The sequence below is a fragment of the Micromesistius poutassou genome (genome assembly GCF_964030765.1).
Source record: "Micromesistius poutassou genome assembly, contig: SCAFFOLD_6068, whole genome shotgun sequence".
In the NCBI taxonomy this organism is placed as follows: Eukaryota; Metazoa; Chordata; class Actinopteri; order Gadiformes; family Gadidae; genus Micromesistius; species Micromesistius poutassou.
This window is the reverse complement of record NW_028178947.1, coordinates 1-9,487: the sequence shown is the minus strand read 5'-3', so window position 1 is coordinate 9,487 and position 9,487 is coordinate 1. Positions and strand designations below refer to the sequence as shown.

General features: G+C 47.6%; 1 protein-coding gene across 1 annotated transcript; it reads right to left on the bottom strand.

The window, feature by feature from the left end:
* Positions 1 to 1,289: 1,289 nt before the first annotated feature.
* LOC311373255 (von Willebrand factor A domain-containing protein 8-like) lies at positions 1,290 to 7,189 on the bottom strand (the record flags this gene model as incomplete). The annotated part of the gene is made up of 8 exons (XM_084490055.1): positions 1,290 to 1,494; positions 1,989 to 2,070; positions 2,441 to 2,663; positions 3,538 to 3,689; positions 5,218 to 5,327; positions 5,830 to 5,955; positions 6,209 to 6,273; positions 7,064 to 7,189. Coding segments are annotated over 8 exons (1,089 nt in total), but the record flags the coding sequence as incomplete, so codon positions are not given.
* Positions 7,190 to 9,487: the final 2,298 nt, after the last annotated feature.

The following is a 9,487-nucleotide window of genomic DNA, read 5'->3' as shown; positions in this document are numbered from 1 at the left end:
AATGTGATCCTTTGTCCTTGTCCAACTCACCAATCTACCAGACGCGGCGATAAAAGTCTGCAGTCTGAACACTTTGCGCCGTGAGACGCCCGCTGCCGGTGTAAATCTTTAACCGAAAGGCCGCTACGACGGAACCGTTCCACGTTGCCCTGCCACCGCCTCCGCTCTCGTATTAAACCAAAGTCAGGGGGAAAAAGTGAGGTATTTGGCAAGTGGCAGAGTATTGTAGCGTGTGTGCACAGGTTGCACCCTCTCTCACAGTGGCCCGTTGTGTGGACGAGCGATGGCTCACTTGTAGGGGCTGCAGAGAGGGGGGGGGGGGGGGGGTCTCGCACTGGCCAAGGTGAAGGCCATGGTGTAGGAGAGGTGCTGCTGTTTGCGCAGGGGGCTAACGAGAAGCACACAGGGCCCGGTCTGTCTCCGGCCCGACCTATAGCGCGAGTTCAAGGCGCCCTCGTCGGAGGCCCGCTGACCAATGAGGGTGTTCAGCCGGGTGGGCGTGGCCTGGAGTTTGCAGTATAGGCGTGTGTGTGTATGTATAAGTGGACGCGTGTGTGTGTGTGTGTGTGTGTTTGTGTTGGACAAACACAAGCCAAGGTCAAGGCGTTGAGGTCAGCTTGTTGGCACCACAGGCTAGGCTAGGTGCTAGGTACTAGAGGATTTCAGCAGATCATGGAGTAGTCTTTCCCTTGCAGGCCCATTTCTAAGAATTTCCCACCGATTTTGGACCTCTCTAGGTCCAGTTCTGTGCCTGGGCTTCTCGTCCAAATTGCACAATGGTTTCTCTATCTGGACAGCGCCCACATGGCTCCAAGAGACCCTGTCTCTGTGTGTGCATGTGTGTGTGTGTGTGTGTGTGTGCGTGTGTGTGTGTGTGTGTGTTAGTGTGTGTGTGTGTGTGTGTCTCTGTGTGTGTGTGTGTGTGTGTGTGTGGGCGCTATTTCCATCACCCTGAACCCAGGGTCCAGGACACTGGTCTGGTCTGAATATTCTGACCCCTGACCAGGGTCGAACCTATGACCTCACCAGCACAATGGACCCTCATTCAGAGACACCCACACTAGACATGGCACAGTGGGGGGGAAAGAACACATTCCTATTTGAATGAAATGTGGAATGTTTTGGGTAGCTTGTGTCTGACCACAGCGGGGAAAAACATCCAGTCTCCTTTAGGTACTGCGTGTGTGGAGCCATTTGTGACCCAATACTGCCACCCTGTGGTCTGAAGTAGAACTGCAGGCGCTTTTAAATGAAACACATTTTTCATCATGGACATCAGGTTAAACTACCTGTATTGGTCTGCCGTCCTCTGAGCCAATCATATTCCTCCACTCCAACAGAGACCTCTGCAGGTTGTCCAATCCCGTCTCCCACAGACGGACACACCCGCCCATATCAACGGTGACCACGTTGCCAGAGCCCAGGGCGGCCAATACAACGTCACTGTCTGACACCTTGGACAACCAATTTGTGTAGGGCGACGCAGACGTTGACCTGCGAAGCACAACAGCAGTCAATAGGCAGGCCTACCTACAAGACATTAATAAGAATGATCTCTTGAACAGCGTAATACGTTACACTTCCATTTGATACAATTGTTACCTAATACAATTAAAACAACACCAAATGACCTTAAATATGCATAAGTGTACCGACAATGAAAGTCTGAAACCATTTGTCATATCTCTTAGAACTGTTAGTTGCCATCTAGTTAGCCATCTGACCACAACCTTCACATGCAACTTTGAAGCCATGCACTATATTTTTTGCCTAAATGTGATATTCAAACATCTAATTTCTTAACTAATATTAGCCTTCAATCGCAATAAAGTAATATGGTGGCCACAACTCTGTTACAGCTTTAATGAACGTGAACATGAGCATGTAGTAACGGCTTTGGCCACTCGGTGGTGCTAACGTCCACTGAAACGTGATGTGTCGCCCACAGACTGCATAACATTATGTGCTCACGGAAGCGGAGGGCTCACCTTGGGACCGGAACATATTTGAGCTTCTTCGAGTTCAGGTCTGTCACCTCCAGGTAGGCTGCTGTCATGGGAGGGGTGACGTCTGAGGGGCAAAATAGAAATAAGGGAGTTAAAAAGGGAAGCACCTGCGGTTGGTGAAGGAAGATCCAAGTGAATGGTTGCATGAACCAAGAGAAAGGCTAATTTCCAGATAAGAAAACATTCACTGTGGTGTGTGTTGCTACTGAGAACAACAATGTGTACATGTGTACATGCTGTTGGTTTTCGGGCCTGGGAATGAGTTCATGATCTTTGACAATGACATGTGTCCTTTGTGGTTTATCACCATAATGGACATCAACAGATTTATGATGTTTTTAAGTGTTACGTTTAAGTGTTAAGTAATTGGAGTGTTATTGCTCAACAAGAATCTGCAGCACGCAGGTCTCATCCGAGGGACTCGAACCTCTGACCTTTGGGAAAGATCTCCTTCAGGGGCACCCTGGTGGGCGGGAGGGCTCGGACCACCTGATTGGCTGAGAGCAGGCCGACGCAGTTGCTGCGTTTGGCCGGGCCGGCGCGAGGGCCGCCGCCTCCTCCTCCTCCTCCCCGGAGGAAGAGGCTCCCGGCGCCCTCGCCACTCTTCACGTCCGACAGGTTCACGGGCCTCTTGAAGCTGTACACCTCGTTAGGAGACTGGGAGGGAGGGGGGGGGGGGGGGGGGAGGGAGAGAGAGATGGGAGAGAGAGAGAGAGAACAATGAAAAGAGAGAGATAGAGAGAGATGGGGGGAGGGAGAGAGAGCGATGGGGAGAGGGAGAGAAAGAGAGAGAGAGAGAGAGAGAGAGAGAGAGAACAATGAAAAGAGAGAGATAGAGAGAGATGGGGGGAGGGAGAGAGAGATGGGGGAGAGAGAGAGAAAGAGAGAGAGAGAGAGAGAAAGAGAGAGAGAACAATGAAAAGAGAGATAGAGAGAGATGGGGGGAGGGAGAGAGAGTGATGGGGGGAGGGAGAGAGAGAGAGAGAGAGAGAGAGAGAGAGAAAGAGAGAGAGAACAATTAAAATAGATAGAGAGAGATGGGGGGAGGGAGAGAGAGAGATGGGGAGAGAGAGAGAGAGAGAGAGAGAGAGAGAGAGACAGAGACAGAGACAGAGATGGAGAGAGAGAAGGGTGGGGGGGTGAGAGAGAGAGGGATGAGGAGAGAGAGAGAGAAAGAGAGAGAGTGAGAGAGAGCGAGATAGAGCGAGAGAGAGCGAGAGAGTCATAAGGAAATTGTACACGAAAGATGACAAAAAGTCCCAGTGCAGGCATCTACTCTGACGCTGAAGAACCATGCATTATGGCCCGATTATTCGTTTGCGCCTCCGTCGTGCTACATATCCAGATTTTTAGGCCCACCATAGTAATCATTGTCATCAGGCGTAAAGGAGTATATGGTGATTCTATTACATATAATTATATATATATATTAAAAAAAACAGTAATCAAAAGCCTAAGTCCTAAGAACCATGATAAGAAAGTGAGACGATGACACAGACACTGTCGTCAGCGCCCCCCCCCCGGTGCTCACCATCAGGTCAGGGAAGCCCACCACCAGCTGGGCGTAGGCCCCCCCGTCAGCCACCAGCCGGTTGGGGGAGACGATCCTCTGGCCCAGCGCCGCGCTCAGGTTCTCGTTGGGGAGCTGGTCGGACGACACCATGTCGGGCACGCACGCCTCGCCTGGGGTGGGGGGACGGGTGTGGGGGGAGAGAGAGGGGAGAGAGAGGGTGGGAGTACACAGGTGGAGGAGGCCGGAACACAGAGTTAAAGCATCACCTTGAGAAACGCACATAGACGTGCACACACACACACACACACACACACTCACTCACACACACCCCCCCACAAACACACACAGACAAACGTATGCACATGCACAAGCACGCACGCACGCACGCACACACACACCTGCATTCCGCAAGCAGTGTCCCAGCGGTATTCCAACCAGTGTTATTGTGTGTGTTTGTTTTGTATGTACTGGTGTGGGTATAGGGTTGATACTATAGAGGGATCACCAGCTGGCTGGCCTGTCTCAACAGGAACACACTAAACAATCATTCTTATTTAGTCAAGCCGCCACCCCATGTACCAGACTCTTATGCAGCCTGGCCCTGTGGTGGAACAGACTGGTGTGTGAGGTTAATATTGACTTCATAATAGATCTTGGTTGACTTGGTGGTTCTATACTTTTGGGGCCAGGGTGGGGTCAGTCATCTTTCTGTCTGCATGTCTCTTTGTGTCCTGGCGACAATGTTGACGTCTCTGAGGCCTCTGAATCGGGCGGTTCCTGTGCTAGCGTTGCTTTTAGATTTCCCTTTTTAGTATCCGTTGCTCAACGGTCCCGTGCGTGACTCGTACACTTGATGTTTATCAGCCGGAACACGTTTCCTCCCCGCGCTGAAGCCCAACAGAACCTTCCGGCTAACTATTTTTAATGAATTCCCTCTCAAACTACAGTTGTGAAACCTAGAACCCAGCTGCCCTTGCTTGGGAAAATCAAATCATTCATTCATGGATACTCGGAATTCGTGTCGCACAGCGGGAATTGTTGAAGAAAATCAGCTATGTTCAACAACAGCTGTTGTTGAACATAACTTTTTTTGTCTCTATGTAAAGCTGTGAAATTGTATGTCTGGGAATGAGCAACCTTAAAAAAAAAAATCTCACATTTTGACTGAAAGTCCCTCCTACCGCTGTTCAAAATGCCATTAAAACCATATGGTATGAATTCATGGCAGTGGAATCAAAGGATCGCAGAAGGTACCTCAATAACAATAACACATCATACTCTTTTCACTGTACTGCTGTCATCAGTATTCAGGCTAAGCTCAGCTTTACAAGGGGCCGGGCGTTTTGCTCTGCTACCCCCAGTCTTTGGAAGGCCCTCCCTGCCCATAGGAGGGCACTACAGTCCCTGGACTCAATACGGGGCCTAAAGTTCCTCTTGTATCGGAAGACATTCAGTTCATTTAAGTTAGCGTTTTATAGTTCAAGCTCAAGTCTACAGCACTTTGAGATATCTTAAATGAAAAGTGCTTCATGAATACAATTAACTACAATAATTATTAAACTACAGAAGAAAAAAAAAACGGTATAAGGAATATGTTGCACATAATATCGTATACCGCACTGATTAATAGGTTTGTTCTGTTATAGCCAAATGAAAACCAAAGAACGACTGGGTGCACGGCGGGCGGGCGAGGCGTACCGGAGGTGGCTCCGTGCCCGGCGCTGACGGCGTCCTCGCTGATGGCGTGGAGCTGACACACGCCAGAGTCCTCCGCTCCCATGTGCATGGGCTTGGTCAGGAGGAACTTCCTGTCAAACCACAACCACAATGCTAGCAAACAACTGCGCTTATACATTTAACTAGGCACATACAAATACACACACACACACACACACACACACACACACCTGCATAAAGACAGACAGGTAATCATAAACTCATATAATCATAAAAATGCAAATGCAAGGAGCAAAAACAGAAAGAACAAAATACTGAAGAAAAATACACAAATATAAACAAAAATATTAAATCTAACACACCATTTAAAAGAGAAGAAGGGGCAGTAGCAATCAAAAGTCTAGAAAAAAGTTTTCAGGAGATACAGTATTTACAAGATAGATAGATAGATAGAAAGAAATATAAATAGAAAGATTGATAGATAGGCAGTAAGATACAATCATAACTCAGTGACAGTGAGTGACAGATAGATAGAACAATAGATAGAACGTCATATCAAAAGATAGATAGAGGGATATACAGACAGATAGATAGAAGGATATTCAGAGAGTCATGCGGGCAACATGTTCTTACTTGTTGCTGTTACTTTCTGTCAGCAGCCAGCGGTCCTCTGCCACCAGGTACACGTCCTTCAGGTTAATGGGCAGGGAGATGGAGTGCACCTGGCCCTCCAGGACGTCCAGCACCTCCAGCTGGTTGCTATGGTCACACACACACACACACACACACATACACGCACATGCACACACACACACACGCGCATGCACACATGCACACACACACATACGCGCACACACACACAAAAAAACATGCAATCCCACAAAAATACACACACACGCGCAGAAGGTAAGACAATGACAATATATTATATTAAACAATATATAACAATATAAAAACATAGACTACGTATACTACTATAATACAAAATAGTACACTATATATGTTTACTTACCCATCCTCCTTGAAGAAGAGGAGCCAGTTTTTGTGAGCAAACTCACGGCACATCTTATAGCTGGCCTGAAAACGACAGACACATAAAACTAAATTAAACACCAAAAAACACAAGGCAGATTTTGTCTTTCACACAAACACAGATAACTTCACATGGAGATGGAAATGGAACCGGCAAAGGGAGGTAAAAATAACTTGTCTGTGAATAATGTTGACAAGGTGTGGACAGGGGACATCATAGTGTGTGTGTGTGACCTCCTACTGTTTACACATCTAATACCGGTTTTCTTTAGACTTTATCCTGGCACTGCTATACTTTTTAAATGATTTATATGTTATTATATCCTTTTTATTGTTCATATTTAATGCTGGCTTGTAGGTTTTATCCCTGCACTGCAGTACGTACTTATTTGCACAACCATCATGACACACATTCTCCAAGAGCACTTTAGCATATCTTTTATCGTCCATATTATCCATATTATTATATTTTATTTGATCATCTTGTTTATGTTGTATGTGTGTATGCTGTGTGTGACGTGTTCAAGCTACTGTGACTTTGAATTTCCCCTGGGGATCAATAAAGTATACATCTAGCTATCCTAATCTGGCCCCCTAATCATCCATAATCATATAATTGGCTAATTCATTGATTCCCTCACTCTCCACCTCAAGCTGGTGTGTGGTGAGCGTCCCGGCACCGATTGGCTGCCGTGCATCACCCAAGTGGGTGCTACACATTGGTGGTGGTTAAAGAGGTCCCCTTGTCACTATAAGCGCTTTGAGTTTCCAGAAAAAAAAAAAACCTGCTATATAAATTCAATCAATTCTTATTAATTCTTATTCATCCTCTGACCTGCTGCTCCTTGCTGCTGCTGCTCCACCAGTTGGAGGCCTTGGTGACGGGCGGCTCCGCGTCCGGAGACAGAACCAGCCTGCGCACCGCCCCGCTGCCCAGGTCCAGGTGCAGCACAGTGTTACTCTGGAGCAACACGCACACACACACACACACACACACACACACACACACACACACACACACACACGCACATGCATGCACACACACACACACACACACACAGGGCAAGGGAGGGAGTCAACACTTGGTTAACCTTGGAATAGTGTTAATTATGATGTTATTATGTTATGGGATTTAGAATCTAAATCCATAACATAATAACCATCTACATTTTAGATGGATAACACCTGTGAGCAAATCAGTCATCCTGTAGGTGTGTGTGTGTGTGTGTGTGTGTGTGTGTGTGTGTGTGTGTGTGTGTGTGTGTGTGTGTGATCGTGTGCGTGCGTGATCGTGTGCGTGTGTGTGTTTTTGTAGTACAGCCACCAGATGGCGCTCATCTTCCACTGTGCTCAGCAAGGAGGGATCGCTCTGACAATCTAAATACAAATGGAAACGAGAGCTTAGGGCCGTAGTCAGTCTTCAACTGTTGCCCCGTGAACATTAGCACATCACTCGTACTCTGTGTACGACCCTCACGCGTGTTTACACAGCGAGTACACACACACACACACACACACACACACACACACACACACACACACACACACACACACACACACACACACACACACACACACACACACACACACACACACACAAAGCTGAAACGGCGACGCGTCTCTCCGTCGTTTACCTTACGACGCGAGCGAAGGGTCAGCCGACGCTGAGCCGAGGCAGAGCACCGCCGCTTTGTCAGCCAACATTACCGCTCAGATTTACGGGGCGCGTCTCGGTAAACACAGCCTAGCCAGCGACGGCCGTTCATCATTATCTATCGTCGTTAGCGTTATTTATAATTGTAACGACTGGCGCTTCGAAGACATAGCAACCGCCTCCGTGGAGATAAACGGCCCCTTTTACCGTTAGTGGGACTATTTCAATCCCACACGGTGCGCCATTTAAAACATTTATTTCAGATATGTGCAGTATAAAGGCTAGATTTGTGTGTGTGTGTGTGTGTGTGTGTGAGTGGGTCGGCAGCTCCGTGCCAAGTCTCCCAGTCATGACGCACTGAGCTTCATCTTCATCTGTCTTTTATGAGAGGAAGCTCTGGAGGAGCTTGTGTTGAACCCCCCCTCCACTCTATCCCTTCCTCCCCCTTGCTTACGGCTCCCGTCTCTGACATGACATACAACACACACACACACACACACACACACACACACACACACACACACACACACACACACACACACACACACACACACACACACACACACACACACACAAACTGACTGAGCTAACTCATACAGAGTAGGCTCCGGAGCTCTGCGATAGATCCTGCCTTCGAGGAAGTGTGCATGTGTGCAGAACAGGCAGTGTGTGTGTGTGTGTGTGTGTGTGTGTGTGTGTGTGTGTGTGTGTGTGTGTGTGTGTGCGCGTGTGCGTGCGTGTGTTTGAGCATGCATCTTATGATTTTTCATTCTGACAGACGTCCTTTGAAGGCAATGAGGCTCTTCTCCCACACACTGTCGGCAGTGTGTGTGTGTGTGTGTGTGTGTGTGGGGGGGGAATGATGTCAATCATCTTTGCGGTTTCGACATGTTCGGCAAATCTGTTTACCGACTAAGCAACACGGTTGTTGTGTTTCATAAAGGAACTACTAGGAGGCAGGTTTGTGGTGAAAGATTTTAAAATGCTCCAACGTCCTAATAAGGTCCTACAAATCTGTGACTTGGCTCATTTGAGGTAAAAGGTTGTATTTAGGTAATCAACCATGATGTGAATCCCCTCACGCTGATCCCAACTTCCCCAATCGTCATTGCAAAGAGAAGATGGATGGCATGAAACTGTCGGTTTTCTCGTAGTCTTACGGGAAAAAGGGTTTTCCCAGCATGAAGAATGTTGTGAAGTGACTGCGGCCAACAGGAAATGAATAGAGACCAAACTCATTTACTGGGAAATCGAATTCATTTTTGGCCACGGCAATGAGAACAGGTGTTTAATTTAAGCCTGCAAAAGGATGTGCGTACTTGCATGTGTGTTTGTGTACGCGGGTAAGTTATCGACCAATCTCGTGTGAGAGTGTGTGTATGCCATCGCATAGTTTGGATATGTGTGTTTGTGAGTGTTTGTGTCTGTGTGCGTGTGCGCGCGTGCGTGCATGCGTATCGCTGTCATTCCCCCTGGGAGAGCGATGACCCATGATTGAACTGTATGATGTCTGGACCTCTTCATATTTAGACACAAGAAACATGATCTTTCGCTAAAGGTATTTTTAGAAGTCCTCTTTTTGCCTAATATGCACCAGCTGTAGAA